The sequence below is a fragment of the Colletotrichum spaethianum genome (assembly GCF_022836535.1).
Source record: "Colletotrichum spaethianum MAFF 239500 DNA, contig26, whole genome shotgun sequence".
Lineage (NCBI taxonomy): Eukaryota > Fungi > Ascomycota > Sordariomycetes > Glomerellales > Glomerellaceae > Colletotrichum > Colletotrichum spaethianum.
The window spans coordinates 634,056-650,575 of record NW_026054796.1 but is presented as its reverse complement, the minus strand read 5'-3'; the positions used below and the strand labels follow the sequence as shown (position 1 = coordinate 650,575).

The 16,520-nt window shown below is 42.2% G+C and overlaps 4 protein-coding genes and 1 non-coding gene across 5 annotated transcripts; 4 read left to right on the top strand and 1 right to left on the bottom strand.

Annotated features, from left to right (window-relative positions):
* Positions 1 to 1,742: 1,742 nt before the first annotated feature.
* ColSpa_09141 (uncharacterized protein) lies at positions 1,743 to 2,170 on the top strand (the record flags this gene model as incomplete). Its single annotated transcript, XM_049275353.1, has 2 exons — positions 1,743 to 1,757; positions 1,835 to 2,170. The coding sequence occupies 2 exons, from the start codon at positions 1,743 to 1,745 to the stop codon at positions 2,168 to 2,170; spliced, it is 351 nt and encodes a 116-aa protein (XP_049131310.1).
* A 440-nt stretch (positions 2,171 to 2,610) lies between these two features.
* ColSpa_tRNA_240 lies at positions 2,611 to 2,695 on the bottom strand. The gene is given in 2 exon segments: positions 2,611 to 2,645; positions 2,659 to 2,695. It is a non-coding gene; the product is annotated as a tRNA-Asp (tRNA).
* A 606-nt stretch (positions 2,696 to 3,301) lies between these two features.
* ColSpa_09140 (uncharacterized protein) lies at positions 3,302 to 3,514 on the top strand (the record flags this gene model as incomplete). The annotated part of the gene is made up of 1 exon (XM_049275352.1): positions 3,302 to 3,514. One exon carries the CDS (start codon positions 3,302 to 3,304, stop codon positions 3,512 to 3,514), a length of 213 nt encoding a protein of 70 aa, XP_049131309.1.
* Positions 3,515 to 4,274: 760 nt separating this feature from the next.
* Positions 4,275 to 4,724, top strand: ColSpa_09139 (uncharacterized protein; the record flags this gene model as incomplete). The annotated part of the gene is made up of 1 exon (XM_049275351.1): positions 4,275 to 4,724. The coding sequence occupies one exon, from the start codon at positions 4,275 to 4,277 to the stop codon at positions 4,722 to 4,724; it is 450 nt and encodes a 149-aa protein (XP_049131308.1).
* Positions 4,725 to 5,306: 582 nt separating this feature from the next.
* On the top strand, positions 5,307 to 6,825 carry ColSpa_09138 (uncharacterized protein; the record flags this gene model as incomplete). Its single annotated transcript, XM_049275350.1, has 2 exons — positions 5,307 to 6,733; positions 6,759 to 6,825. The coding sequence occupies 2 exons, from the start codon at positions 5,307 to 5,309 to the stop codon at positions 6,823 to 6,825; spliced, it is 1,494 nt and encodes a 497-aa protein (XP_049131307.1).
* Positions 6,826 to 16,520: the final 9,695 nt, after the last annotated feature.

Sequence of the window (16,520 nt, the reverse complement as noted above, 5' to 3'; positions counted from 1 at the left end):
TCACATTGCTATTTGCTGGCCTAAAGGCCTTGAAGTTCTTTTCGAGATTGCAAGAATCGCCTGTAAAACCATCATCGATGTCCAGGACTCGAATCGCCTAACTGCTATCGACGTTGCCATTGGTCTACAACAAGTGGAATCTGTCAGACTTTTGCTCGGACAAAACGCAGTCGTGGATCTTGAAAACACGAGTAATTACTTTGGATTCATCCCAGACAGACGAATTATCCAGTCACGTATAATATGTGAACTTCTGAGCAACGAACTTGGTTGTCGCAGAACACGCCTGCTGTCACTCGCTCTGAAGCACCTCTCTGATACAGAGATTGGCAAGCTTTTACTGAAAAAGGCATCATTGATACAAAACAACGCCACAGAGGTCATCAGACTTCTAAAGATCCGACATGTCGAAATTCCTCAATGTTACGCCGGAGTACGGCCTGGGACGATCTATCACTCGACAAGAATGAGCCTTACTCTAGCCGAATCTTTGTTCAAAGCTGGGTTCACTGAAGTTGACTATGTCACCAATTTTTATTCTCCCTTGATGGTAATTGGCCTAGTAGGCTTGCCACGACTAGGCTACAGCGTGGAACATCAACTGGCCTTGGTCAACTGGTTCGAAGAGAGGGGAGCAGATATCTACAGGCCAATACCGCACAGATTTTACAGCTTTAGTCCGGGAAAATCCCACAGGTTCCGGGTTATACACCGCCTGGCATATTGCCTAGGAATGCAATGGAACTTGAGAGTCTTTGAAAACGGCTCACCGACACGTCTTCCTCAGTCAAGCCACCAATCCGTACAAAGGATATTGGGCAACAACTCCAGAGATCCTTGTGTGTGTTACTGCACACTTGAGGGCTGTAGCCCGGCGTCGAAGTACGCCAAAGGCTACTTCAGTATGCAAGAACACGTTATCGAAACGGAACCAGACGATATCCCCAGCCTTAAATATCTACCCGAATCATCTCCGGATGAAATGAGTAGCCAGCATCACGAACAATGTGTGCACGAGATCATCCGCGTATGCACCTTTAACAGACTGGGAATGCGCCATACATGTTGTGATTATTGCAGCGGTTGGAATGGTGATGTGTTTGACGACCTCGAATACGACGAACCATATATAGTCCGCGTCATGGAGCCTGCAGAAGTCGTCGAGATACAAGAAGAGGATCGACATACAGCAGAGCTTCTGGAAAGGCTAATGGCCGAGTTTGGGAAGAGATTGCGGCGTCACCCAGAACCTTTCGACCAGTTCATTCATGATTACTGGTGGAAGAGAATGACTGAAGTTGAAGCCGAAAAAGAAGAAATGAATCATGAAGATCTTCAGGCTATGCTGGACGTTGGGGTGCGTTTGGAGGGCTAACGGTAGTCAATCCGAAGTGGCCCAGAACAATGCTGTGTGACCATCTGAGTTCATTTTTATTCCACTGTCACCATTTCGACACACCATACCATAGTTGCTTTGAGATATGGAGGGGTTTTCTTTTCTTTCCTCTTTTTTCTTTTGGATGTCGAGAGCGATCTTTGATGGCCAATCATACTTTGCATTGACGGGGTTTTTCGGCAGTGCTAAGGTTCAGCTGCAGTCTTTCGGGCTGCTAGACTTTTGAAACAGGCAATACCTCACAATAGAGGGAATGAGAGGATACTTGGAGGAGTTCAACACCCCTTCATCATTTCCGATTCCGATCTCCCCATCATCAGCGATGAGGAAAACTGACGCCGCCAAAATGGTCGCCATCACCGTACCCGTCCTAGCAACATTAGCTGCATCCCCTCGCACCTAGGAATCGTCTGTGCGCGGTACAAAGAATCCTTCGAGCCCTGGGCCGCCGTCTCGTCCTTCACCTACATCTATTCCAAAGGCAGCATCCCACAAACCCGCGACAACGTCCCGCACGCCGCCTTCCGCGCCTACATCCCACTCCGAAACATTGGACGGGAGAGGCACACGCACCTTTACCACATTGTCACCAACTATGATGCCCTCGACGAGGTCACAGTCTTCACGCAGGCGGACCCGTTCGATCTTCTGTCGCCGGCGGTGAAGACAACGGATGATATTGTCCGTAGGGCGTGGATGGTCGAAGAGGACGATGTATCGCCGTTGAACCCGGCCTTGTTTCACGATGTGGCGGATTGGGAATGGGTAGATTAGAACAGCTCTGCGCAAAAGCTGTGGATAACGTGGAGTCAGATCAAGACTTTGCAGCGCGCGCCCTATGCGCCGGGGGAGTTATGAACGAAACTTCTCGGAGGACGGCATCCGCCTGCTATTCGCGCAATGCACGGGGGTATCTTCGCTGTCAGACGGGAGACGATACGGAATCTGCCGAGAGCTGTATACCAAAACGCTCTGGCCGAGTTTGAAAAAGCGAACTCGACAAATCCAGAGGTCGGGTTCTTCATCGAGCGAATGTGTGCGCCGATGTTCTCGCGGAAGTACTGGTTGAAGAGTGTACAGAACCCTTGACCAAACAGACACCGTGAGAGCCTAGAATTCCGGTCAGCGCATGTAGACGGAGAAAACCAAAAACCATCAAATGAACAATGACAAAATATCACACCGTGTTCCTTTGGAACATGAGGCAAAAGAATCTCCTCGACGGGGAATTGAACCCCGGTCCCCTGCGAATCGTTTTTCAATGACAAGCAGATATCCTCACCACTAGACTATCGGGGATTGGTGGATGTTTTCATCCAGTGATAGTTAGTTGAGAGAACTGGCGCCGCCAGACCTTATATACTCCACAATCTCCACTTAGTCTGCCGGTTGGGTTAGTGTGGGCTCTTGGATCCGTCCAAAGCAGCATCCCCAGTCGCGATTGAACTCGCATGGTATCAATAATGGACGATAACCACTGCCTAAAATCTGTCTTTTTCAACTAGCCCGTTTCACCTAGTCCAAGAGGTTACCTAATTTTCTACTGCAGCAGAACCTTGACTTCACCCGCTGGCGCCTCACGAGATCTTTCCTTTCCATTACACAGGCGGTATGTGTTAATATGGAATACAGTCTTTCAGGAGAGAAAACACTACATCGATCACCATCTCCCAGGCCACCCTCATCCTTGTCCTAGCAGCCACCTTTTTTCGAAGAAGGCCAACACGTTACCTTTCCAATACATGTGGTCTCAACCCGCTACGAAGTGGACACCCGCGATTCCATCGACAAGCACCGGCGAGATCATCGAGAATTCCAACGAAATCGACAATTTTACTGACGCTGATTCCGACGAATCCGACGAACTCGATCTCAACATGGGTGGCAATCAGTTTGGCACTCCCAATGGCCAATTCGCCAGCGGCTAGAAGACTCTCGCCAAGTCTTCTGTCACTCCCAAGCCGGAAACAGTCGCAAAACCCCGTGGTTCTCGACGGTGATTTCTCCACCAAGCAACAGCTCAACAACTCGGTCAACGCTGTCCAGGGATTCTACCAGGCTTTGGCCAAGTGGGAGACCAAGAAGACCAATGAGCAAGAGACCATACATCTCTTTTAAGCCCTTCGCAACCTCGCTCCCGATGCCCCTGCTGTTCTCAAGGAATTCAGCAAGCAGGCGTCCCGGGCCCAAACCTCGATGTCATGAAGACGTCGATGTGGACTAGACCATAAAAAACCCCAAGTCTTCTTTAGGTACTGCTCAACAGCAACAAGGTGCTCTTACAAGTCGTAGTCGCGGCGTTCTCCGTAGTACTGTAGTACTCGGTTCCTTCTCAATATTACGGTGTGAAGTTTCTTACTTTGATTTCACAAGTGGCAAACAGCTAATAAGTCTTTCGAGTGCAACCAACTCACCCAGCCACTCACCTCGCTCTGACTGCTTTGTAGACTCCCCAGGTGATATTTGTGGTGAGTTGGGTGAGTAGGGTGAGTAATTAAGTAGTAGTTTCCAACTCCAGATTTTGTCACTAACCTAATCATAGCCGAAAATCCACACAACATCTGTAAGCCATCGCGGCGGGAACCCAAGAATCTTCACAATGACGTCCCAGCCAGCACATCTTAGCCACACCGCCCTCCCAATATGCTATCCTCAATTCCCTCCTCGAGGATGTCCACACCTACAACGCGCACCCGCCGCCCCACGGCAGCGAGCGCAAGTGCAATTTTCACGCAGAAATGCCCCTGCTTCTCAACCTGCCTAGCGTGCCCCTTGCGTAAAGAGAGTCCCCTGCCGACTTCGAGGCTACCAACGCCCACTTTTCAGCTCCAGTGCACACCTTTTTTTCATTTTTAACGCACTGCAAGACCTTGAGGACATGTCAACTCCAAGCTCCCAGGACGAGCTGGGCCTGATCCGTCAAGAGGATGGCCTTTGGCCCGCCATCTGCATCGTCAACCAGTCCTTCGACATCTACCTGGGGACTCGGGACTCGAACTCGCAGCAGATCCCCAACGACACGGTCTTCCAATTCGTCGTGCTCGCCTCGCCTGAGGCGCTGCAGGTCTTTCTCGGCGAGCGCGACGGCTCCCAACTACGGCTGGATGGAGCTTGGATGCCAGACCGTCACTGGGGGACGGTCGTATTTCTGAAATGGCTCAGCTCAAGAAGCATTTGGCCAAGCTGCGATGCTCCCAAACGACATCTCGGCGTCGTTCCGGTTTTTTGTCGAACCTGGTCAGCTGGAGCGTGTGTGCCCTTCAACACTGTCAATCTCCCGAGCGAGACCGAGACGCTCCTACGTTCTGAGCCCGCACTCAAGTTCTGAAGCCAGATAAACCTTACACTATCTATACGGGTGGACTGGGGAATTTCTGCTGGATTGAGGTTGCTTCCGGGTTTAGGACATGAATTCATGGCGAAAACCTCTGGTGCCTTCGCGGAGACAACCTCTCTTGCCTCACGCAAGAGACCGCTCATCTCACGGTGGATAGAAAGTGCTAGATTGGGACGGCGCGCCGTCAAGATGCATGGGAAGCTGTAACATGAATTAAGGGGTTGTTGGTTGTTGGTGCAAGTGTTCGTCGTTCAGGTAAGGATCTTTCGTCAAGAGGCGAATCACAACGTCTTTCTAGCGTTACATGGGCCACCCACACCACAGTATACCTTGAATAATTGCAGGGATGTTGTATTAAACAATTATTCATGCTCACACGGAGCGCCGGTCGACTCTACATTTTGGGAAAGCTCAGCTTTCTGGCCTTTTAATTGTTAACTGGTTCCCATCTGCTGTGTCGTTATTCCAGGCCATCCCGATCTCCATTACCATAGTTCAAGACCCTCCTTGTGTCAAACCTTTTTACAAAGTGTCGCTAGCTCTGCTCGAATTGCTCTATCCAACTTCCTGCCCATGGCTGTCTCAGACGATCGCCGACTGGCCAAAGAATTGGTGCAGAAAATTGCAAAAAAGCACGGATATATCGCAGAGGAGACTCTGCAGCATATCAATGATCTGGAGGCACGCCGCGAGATCGAAACTGCTTTTCATAACCTGGGTGTGCTGGGTGGACTCAGCATTATCACGCATGTAGTCCCTATTCAGAAATTTTTGAACTTCAAGTTAACATGGATCAATAGGTTAGCAAAGAACCTGTACTCGAGCAAGGCGCGTTTCATTTTTGAGCTCCTCCAGAACGCCGACGACAATCAGTACAGTAGAGCTGCAGCATCAGGCTTCGTACCATTTGTCTCCTTCCGCGTTTTCCCGCATCGGATTGTCATCGAATGCAATGAGGATGGTTTTACTCACGAAAACCTAATGGCGATTTGCTCGGTCGCACAAAGCTCCAAAACAGGGGCCCAGGGCTATATTGGCGAGAAGGGCATCGGTTTCAAGTCTATCTTCATGGTAGCATGGAAAGCACACATCCAGTCAGAAGCCTTCTCATTTACCTTTAGACATAAGAAGGGGGAGTCTGGGCTGGGCATGATCACGCCGGTATGGGAGGAGACTGATGAAGTGTTGGAGTCACCATTGACAAGGATCACCCTCTATCTCCACAACACTGAAAACAGCACTGCAGTGGCGGAATCACGAGAGGCAATCCGGAAACAGTTCGACGAGGTTCAAGAAACTGTCCTCTTGTTTTTGAAGAACATTCGAAGAATTCACATCGAATTTTATGATGACGACGGACGACAGACAACTTCCGTCACACATATGTGTACTCAACCTCAACCAGACCGGGCTAAGCTGGAGAGTATCTATACCATAAACGGACAGCCACAGAAACGAATCAAGCACTTTCACGTCACGCGCGTAAGTGCGACGAACCTTGCCAGAAACGACAACAGAACCTACTCCGAGGCAGAAGAGGCAGTCAAGGCGTATTCGGTTTCCGAAGTCGTCGTCGCCTTCCCGCTTTCGGAGGCATCGGCACCCATCATTGAACCCCAAGAGGTATTTGCCTTCCTCCCGATGAGGCCAGCTGGATTCAAATTCTTAATCCAAGCCGACTTTGTTACCAATGGAAACCGACAAGACATCGTCAAGGATTCTCTTCGTAACATCGATCTGCGCCATGCTGTTGGCGAAGCATTTGTTACCGCTGTTACCCAGTTCCTCGCACATGAGACATTGCGATATCGATGGGTCCAGTTCCTACCAGATAGGCAAAATGACTCTTGGGATTCGTTTTGGCTTGGCTTGGTTGAGAAGATCGCTACACTACTGAGATCCGCGCCCGTGTTTTATGATCACAAGGGTTTCGTCCCGCGAACAGTAACGGAGCTTTTCCGTATGACGCATGAAGGCCTTGATGAGCACGGAAACCCACTGTTCGACGATGGCGACCCAGCACAGGTTATTTCACGACGGTACAGCAGAACCGAACTTCGTGTTCTTGGAAGTTACGGGCTGCAAAATGTAGATTACTTGCGGACTGTTGACTGGCTGAGAGCGGATTTGGGAAACGCGGAATCGTCTCGGATGAAGTCGCCAGACACTCCAGAAAGCTGGCATGAACGAGCAGCAAACCTTCTGAATGCAGCTTTCGTCAGAAAGATACCTCAAATCACCGCTCACCTTGTCAAGTTGGACCTTATACCTCTTGAGGATGGATCGTGGGTGTCTGCTTCGTCAGTACCAATCTATTTCGCTCAAATCGACGGCTTGAATGTCCCAACTGATGTCGGGCTGAGAATTCTCTCAAGGAGAGTGACGAATAAACGGAGGATTCTTCTTTTCAAGTCCTTGGGTGTCACCACTGCTCAGTTAGGAATGGTGCGCCGGCATATTCTGCAAAGTTACAAGACGGACACACATCCAAATTTCACCATCGAAGCTTCCAAAGACCACCTCAAGTTTCTCTACATGACTGAAAATTTGGCTTTGGGAGCGTCCCCATACGAAGATATAGCTATCTTCAACCATCGTGGGAAATCTCAGAGGCCCGGTCAGCTGACTATGTACTTGGCGACCGACGACACCCACGGCGCTATGGAAGTATTCAAAGAGACAAGCCCGGGAACAAACCCTGGAGACGGCGCAACTGGTTGGACCGTTCCGTTTGTCAACAGGAAATACTTTGAAGACGAACCAGCAGCTCCGAAAGGCCGGACGATGTCGTGGCGTGCATGGTTCGGCGAAAGACTTGGGGTCAAGACACACATCGACATCCGGTTTACATCCAGTGTGTTTTCCTCGACATTGTTTCTTGCTGAGGAATCGCAGTACATCCAGAAGCACAGGCCAGATAAGTTTATGAGTTGCGTTGTGCAATGGTACACGCACGCACGCTTAGGGCAACTTGATGATCGCGAAATTCGTTGCCTCCAGACTTCGATGGTTCAATGCCAAGGCAAACGTAAAATTCCTCTGGAAGAAACTTACTTTCCTATTCGCAGGCTAACAGAACGCGTGGCGCGTTTCATCGAGGAGGGCGGGTTTTTCCCTTGGCTGTGGCTTGAAACCCGGGAAGTTCACGAGGCTATTCCGCCGAAATGGAAGCTTCTGCTGTCAAAGCTTGCTGTGGGGCAGCCTAAGAACGATCTGGAGTTTGCTCTGGTCATACTCAATCGTTTTATAGACGCTTACGTATTTTCCATGAATTCCACAAGGACAGGGCGATTGTTCGAATTGTATCAACACATCCACATACAGTACCATGAAAGTGACGGTCGAGTCGCTGCTGCAGAGCATATCAGGTATGAAGTAGTCGAATCAAATTCAAGCAGATTTCTAACGGCTGTAGAAACACATTTCGAACGAGAAGATGCATTTACGTTCCGCTGGGGAACGGGAATTACAAATGGGCTCTGCCTGATGAATGTGTCTGGACGGCACCTCTGGTCATGAGAACCAAATTCGCTCTGGAGCGGCTTTACCAACCTTGGCTTGGACCCAACGGCGAAAACAATACCATTTACTTGAACCTGTTCAGAAGCATGATTGGCATTGAGGATTGCACGTGGGCAATTCTCCTTGACGAGTTGAGAGAGCTCAAGGCCTCGAAATGCGATGACTCAGATCGGATTGGGACGATTTACAAAGCTTTGAATGCTTTATGTGAAGATCCATCCGTGGTTCATGATGATAAGTCAAAGCATGCACTCCCACCCTGACTGAAAGCGCTCTTCGCACGGCGATTGACTTTCTTACTCTAGATCACTCTTCGAGGACGAAACCCTGATATATGTCACATCAGATGGTGGGCTAGCGTGGCATAAACCATCTCAGTGTGTGTGGTCAAACACAACGAAACTGAGCGGAAGAGTCTCCCTCAACGACGAATACGAAGATTTGAAATTTTTCTTTGTCGACTTCCTAGGTGTCAAACCACTGGATCTCTCGATGGCAATCGACGACCTAAAGAATATTGCAACGAGGGCCTCCACAACGTCCTCGTAGATCAAGGACTCTATATGGGTTGTCAACTCCCTACTTTCTTCTGTGCCAAAACCCCCAAGCTCCCGAGACGTATTGAAGTCTCGGATCTTCCCCATCGCGCACCCCAACGACGGTGTCACGGTTGAAACCGTAGCGACGGAATTTTGCATCGTCGACCGCGAATCTCTGAGGTCATCATTTGAGAACAAAGCAAGATTCCTCGACTTTACACTAGAACAAGTTGCCCGGCTACGTCCATTTATTGAGTGGACGCAGTTGGAGGATAGATATCTTTCACGTTGTGTGAAGGAGATTACCTCCTTCCAAGGCGGAACAGCAACTCCCACAGCAAATCCGCAACGACAGATTCGAAACCGGGCCCATGCTCTTCTCAGGTTGGTAATACGATTAATTTGAAGGTCGCACGAACGCATGCTGATCCGATGGAAAGAGTTGCGGCACACTTCGAAAGCCCTCGTTGCCAAAACAGACAAGACATGGACTCCTTCTACGCTGTGCTGAGATCAGCACAAATTTGTGAAACCGAAGGCATCTCTTCGGGTCTCTGTCTTGTGCAAGGCGGGACTTCTTTTACTGTCGAGGGCGCGCAAACAAGCCTGCACATTGACGAGACTCCATCCGGTCTTAAGATATACGTGCCACGAGAGAAATATCAGCAGGAGTACATGTTCACCAGTTTTTTGCCACACAGGCTTCTCGATTGGATGATGAGACACCCGGTCACACAATTGTCTCAAGATGTCACAAAAAACGCCGTAAACACGACGAAAAACATTGTTTTGGCGCCGCCTGCGATGCTCCATCGAGCCCTTGAGGACAATGGCATATCGAAGGTCGAAGTTGCGAATGTCGACGAAGCTGTGGCCCTGAACACGGCTCTTTCGGCAACGCCAGTATCAGTTTCAGACAGGAGAATAGACAACAACACGAATGATCCGAGCGAGGACGAATCAGAGGACCCGGAGACACCCATACCCTTCGCGGCCAGCCCATCGACCATTCAAGATGCTGCAAACATCTCATCAGTTCATCGCTCGCGATTTGCTCGGAGTTCGGCCTGGCCGTCAGCTACCTTCGTCTCACAAAGTTCGGAGACTCCCTTGTCTGGAGGTTATCGGAATGACGCTAACAGCCAGGCTCCCTACACCTCACTTTTGGACAAGGTGATCGCTGCAGGCCGAAGAGTAAGGGCAAATGCGTTACCGTTTTGCGGAGCCTTTGATCTTGGCCAGTTGCACACTGGTCTTCAACCTAACGAAGGCGACACAGAACTCAGACTGCACTCGGCGAGTCAGCTAGAAAGAGATTGCAAAATCGGCGCAGCAGGCGAGCTCTATGTAAGTACTTGCTCTGAATTATGACTGTCCTCGACGACTGACTGGATCCGCATCAGGTCTTCGAGTTGCTATCTCACCTATCAGAAAACGAAGCGCCATTACCTCCATTACCTGGCTTTTCCAGAAACAACTGGCAAAGTAACATCCGCAGATACGTGACAGTGCATCCGGACTATGCGTCGATGGAACCGTGGAGCGGTCGAGAGACTTCGGACATAGTGTACGAAGACTTCAGCGGCAGGCTGACGTCCCTGCTAGTTGACAAAGGCTACCTTGCGGGGGAACGGTGGCTTTTGCGACCTCGTGTCCCCAAGTACTTCATAGAGGTCAAGACAACGACAATGTCTTGCGAAACGGCATTTTATATGAGCAAAGCCCAGTACCAGAGAGTGAGTCTACAACCTATTCTATAGTGTCTACATCGAACCGAGAGAAGCTGCTAATACGCCAAAGATGAGAAACAATGTCGTCGCAGAAGATAGCGACATATTGTATGTGATTTTCCGGGTGTATAATCTTGGGCAGGAGAAAATAGGTCTCAAAGTCTACGTTGACCCAGAGACACTGAGGTTGGCTGGACATTTGAAATTCACAGGAGAGACGTGGTCAGTTGTTCCAGGCTAAACTTGGATCAAATCCATGAGTCACGTTTCAGAGAAGAACGGTGTATTCTTTGGTTGTGATTGGGGTGCAAACCATAGTGAAATTGTAGAACAAAAGATTGATTGTCACCTGAACAGCAACTGGTTGGTATTGCTACTTCAGACTGGTTCTCAGCCACGCTTTAGATCGTTCTCCAAGTTATATAAGATTGCTGTCGTCCAAAGAGGGTGTCAGAATCTTTCTGGATATCGCCGCTGTCAAAGATTTCTAGCCACCGACTTTTGTTGCTTTCATTCCGATTCTCATTTGACGAAACTATTGAAACAAACCGTATACTGGCAGGGAGTACCAAAAGAGAAAGGCCAAGAGATTCTTAGCCCAAATGGCGAAGTGACTGCGGCTGGCTCTTGCACCCCCGAAAACAGCTCCACTACCCCAGTTCTAGCCACCAACGCTGAGGATAGCGACGAGAGTAAAGAGGCCGAGGATGCAGTTGATATAAAAGCGAAGAATTTCAAGAAAGGATGTATCCTAAGTTAAAGAACGATGCCATGCACGACCCGCTAGAATCCCTGAAGAATAGACGCAGCATCTGAGAGGACTGAAAATGGTCAACGTTAATTTGTGGATATGGGAAGATGGTTACAAGGCGTTTGTGCATTTATTTCCGTTTTTCTAAGCAAATTAACACCGGAGAATTCTACAAGACCCTTTCTTCCTGCGCAGCTGAAATCTGGTTTAATGACGTGGTGGGTTCCATGGTGTCAATAATGAGACAGAACCATTGCCTGAAATGCTGGCTCGGTAGTTAGCATGGCCGTCTCTTTTTCAACTGCTTCCGCCTCGCCTAATTCAGGAGATTTCACATCGAAACGAAAGTCTTTTCTCTACTACAGCGGAGCTTCGACTTCATCCCCTTTCGCTTTGTAAGATATATATTTTCCTTTTGTCGCGATGCCCTCACGCGCATCGCGCAGCCTTGTGAGATTTACGCCGGGCCCGGATTAACTATTAGTCCAGTCCCTTTGTGCAGATCCACCACGCAGGATACGTATTTATTTATTTTGAACAAAGTAATTCTACATATAGAAATCTAAGCTGTTTTCTTTATATCTTTTTTACCCTAAGTGGTAACTCTATAACAGTTATAAGCCTAGCTTATATTATACCTTTAAACTACTATATTTAGAGTATACTATAAGCTAGAAAATCTCTCTTAAATAAATTATTTCTATTCTCTTAAACTAATATCTCTAATATATCTATTTTTATTAAGGCTATAAAAAAACTTAAAATATAAAGTAATTAGCTTTTATAGTATATAACTTTTTAGCTTAAAGTAAAGTTAAAATATATCTAGGAATTCATTAACTTAAATAGACTTAAATAAATAAAAAAAAGTAAACTTAAATATTTTAATAAAATTCTAAATACTTTAAAAATTTTTACCCTTAATAAATTTATTATTAACATAAATCTTAAATAAACTAATAATAAACTTTTTCTAATAATAACTAATTTAAACGTTAAAGTTATATACTAAATATATATCTTAAACACTAATATAAAAAAAGCTATTTAAAAATAATAAAAAAAAGCATTTAATATAATTAATATATAAATAAAAATATTAGTTACTAAATTACTTTTTAAACTAGCTTAAATAAAAGCTTTAACATAAAACTAAATAATACTTTACTTAATACTTAAAATTCTTAAGCAATAATATATACTAAATAACTTATCTAGCTAGACTATTATTTAAAAAAAATATTTAGCTTTATTAAATCAAATAGCCTTAAGTATTAACTTATTTATCTAATTAATAGAATAATAAAATTCTTACTTTTATACAAAAATCCTAGACCTATTAAAAGTCCAAGGTACCTTTACTTCAAGAACCTTTCTAAGAGCAGTATTATATAAAATTGCTTTATCTTAAGTAACTTATAAACTCATAGAAATTATCCAAAATAAGATAATAAGCCTCTTAGTTAAAAACCTAAATGACTATATAATAATCTTAATTAATGTCTTATAAAAAGACTTATTAATAATAAAGTACTATAAAAAAAAGCCTAGTATTTATATAACCTTAACAAGTTATCCTATTATATTAACTAAAAATAATATATACTGCTTCTTACTAAAGAACTTAAATAAAACATATATTTATAGCTATTTACACTACTAGCCTCTACTTAAATATACCTATATAAAGAAAGCCCTTACTAGCTACTTACCTAGACCAGCCTTAATTACTAATAATAATACATAATAAATCTGTAATTAAATTAATAACCCTCAAAATATAAACCTCTAAGCTAAACTTGCTCAGAAAGGGTAGCTCTAGGTAATCCCTTTATCCTAGAGAAGAGATCTTAGGAGATATAACAATAAAGTTAATAATAACAAAAATAATAATAATAGACCTAGTAATAACTTACTATTAAAAGTTATTACATATATTATTAACCCTACTTTACTTTAACTAAACCTAAATAAAGCTACTTAAAAAAAGAAAGTTTATAGTATCTTTACTACTCTATACTTTAACCCATATATCCTTTTACACAACACTATATTAAATAACTATAGAGCCACCTACCTAGTAAATAATATATCCCTCCTAGAGCCAGGCACAGTCCAAGCAGTTAAGGAAAGTAATTAACAAGTTAACTTAAGTACTGCTTTATACCTTATTTATATAAAAAGTAAACATATAATTAAAGGGATTCTTAAAAATTAAAATAAAATAAACTAAGACCTTATACTTAAAAATATAATATATATAAAGAACTTTTATATAAATGTTATATTAAAAGCTTTACTTTATATAATAAGTATTTAGTACTTAAGGCTAGATTATACCCTCTAATACAAAGGGTATTCAAACGGCTTTATAGTTAAACAACTTATATAAAAAGTAAATATTACTTTCTTTAAATATAAGCCTCTTTTTAACTACTCTTCTTATACATAAATCCTAATAAATAACGCATTTATAGTTAATATTAACACAATAAGGCTACCTTACTATAACACTCCTACACAACCTTCACGCTATAAAAAGAGTACTCGCTCAAACCCCACCTAGCTCTAGCACCTACAAGGCAACCACCTAGAACCCTAGGCACTTAAGTAATTAGTCTTAAACGCTTAGGGGGTAAAGATCAAGGCCTACAAGAGATTAAAATACTCCTATTACTAAACAGCCTATACAAAAAAAATAGTCTTAAGATAAAGATTAAAATAAAGGTTATTTTGCCTATACTACAGAATCACTTAGGACCTCTTTGATTACCCTAAAGGGTATAATAAGAACTTATAGCTTATAGTAATTAAAAACAAATACACCAACTAACTCTTCAGATTTCTAAAAGTATTAAAAACCTATAAAAGTATATTTAGAGTTCTATATATCTTTAAGCAATAAGTAGTAAAGTAATATAGCCTTACTTTATGTAAAATAAAGCAAGATATAGACTACTCTATTATAGTAATTAATAGTAATATAAAGTTCTAACAATAAATAGAAGAAAAGGGGATCAAGGTTAAGACTACCCTTCTACACACAAAGAAACTAAATAGTAAAACTAAAAGGGCTAGCCAGAAAGCAATAACTAGAGGTATTAAACTACTTTCTAGAGCAAGCCTCCCATATAAACTATAAGTTAAAGCAGTAATAGCCAGCATATACTTCTATAATATTAGCCCCCTTTAACACAACACTTAGCTTTACCTAATCAAGAAAAAAAAGAAATAGTTTAAATAATATTTTTGCTAATAATAACCTTAATACTAAGTAACCCTTAGTTAAGACTTATATCTATAATAGGAATAGCTTTATGCATATAACTACTAAGCATACCCTGTTTAAAGGGACCAAGAGAGAGACATAGGAAAACGATACTTCAAGGTGGAACCAAGGGGCTATATTAGATACTTAGTAGGCTACATTCAAAATACCCATAACCTATACCAAATATAAATTCTTTTACTTTAGCAAATCATAATTACACAGAATATAACATTTAATAAGAACTAATTCTACAAGAAAAACAACATAAAAGTAATAATCCTAGCTAAGAAAATATAAATAATTACAAATAACATACAATACCTAAGCATAACTTATAACCTAGAATTCTATGTTCTAGATATTATAAAAGAGGTTAATATTACTTTAATCCTATAAAAAGAATACCCTTTACAATAGCCCTTACTACTTACTCTTACACTAAAAATAATATTTCTAGATAAAAAAAAACAAAATAATTGTAAAGTAAACTATATTTAATAAGAAAAGTAGCTATTAACCCTTGAACCTTTACCTGAACTAAGAGACGTCCTAGATTAAAAGATTAGAACAACAATAACTATCAAAGACTAAACTATAGTAAATAAAGACGTATTAGAATCCAAAGAAGTTAATTACTTAACCAAAGTAATTAAAAATAAGATTATTATTTATACTAATTTACCCCTAAACAAAAAAAGCAAAGCAAAAAAAGAACTAACAACACGTTTAAGATTAACATCTATAAACTATACTAACTAAAAACAAAGATTAGGTACTAGTAATCAGGACAGCTTAAACTACAATACCTTAACCCAACAAAGCCAGCGCTAACAAGGCCTATTACCAGAACTAGCAGTAATAGGCTAATTTAATAAAACAAAAAACACCAACTACTTCTCTATATTCCTATATTTAAAACAAAGCTAAAACACATTCTTTAATACTTTTTTACTAAAAAGGCAAAAAGTACTAAATAAAAAGGCTACTAAACACCAAATAATCTATAGTTATATCTATATATTAATTATCTAAGTAAAGTATACCTAAAAGATACTAAAACTATATAACAAAAAAAAAATAAAAGAGCTATTATTTTTACTAAAAAACTAAAAAAAGCTTTTGAACCTTCCTTAGCTATATTAAGACTTTTTCTTATAAGTAGCAATAACTAAGATTTAGAAGCTTAAGTAAATAGGTACTTAGAAGGTAATAAACCAGAGTAAAGTTACTTAGAAACCAATTCTCCTAAAGTAAATCTTCTTATATAAAATAGACCAGGACAATCTTTTTAATTGTTATAAAACGTAAATCTATATAAAAGGTAATATATAAAAAAAGTATCCTCTTAAATAGATATACATAATAACACTTATAGCATAAACCTTTTATATTATAATAGCTATTATAGCTAAATTTAACCTTAAAATACACCAATTCAATATAGTTAACGCGTTTCTAAATACTAAGAAAGGACTAAATAAACTATTTATTGTATATTTTCTCCTAGATAGCTTTAAAATACTAGACAAAATCATCAAATTACAATATATACTCTATAGTCTTAGAGACATACCCCTCCTTTAGTATAAAGAACTCTTAGGTACCCTATACCATTTTAAGATAAAGGCTACAAGCAAAGACCTATATCTCTTTCAGACCTTAGACAAGAAAATACTTCTCTTTTTTTATATTAATAATATCCTTATACTTTATTATAAGTCTTATATAAGAGATACAAAAAAGATTATAAAAGGAATCCAAACAACATATAAGGTAAAAGACCAAGGCCTAGCTAAATAATATCTAAGTATATAGATCTTATACAATTAGCTAAAGTAAAAGATCTATTTAGCCTACAACCAATATATCAAGCAAATTACCAAAAAATTTAACCTTATTAACTCAAAGGCACTAACTACCCTATTACTAACAATCACACTTAAAAAGAATAACCTTTAAATAACCCTAGCTAAT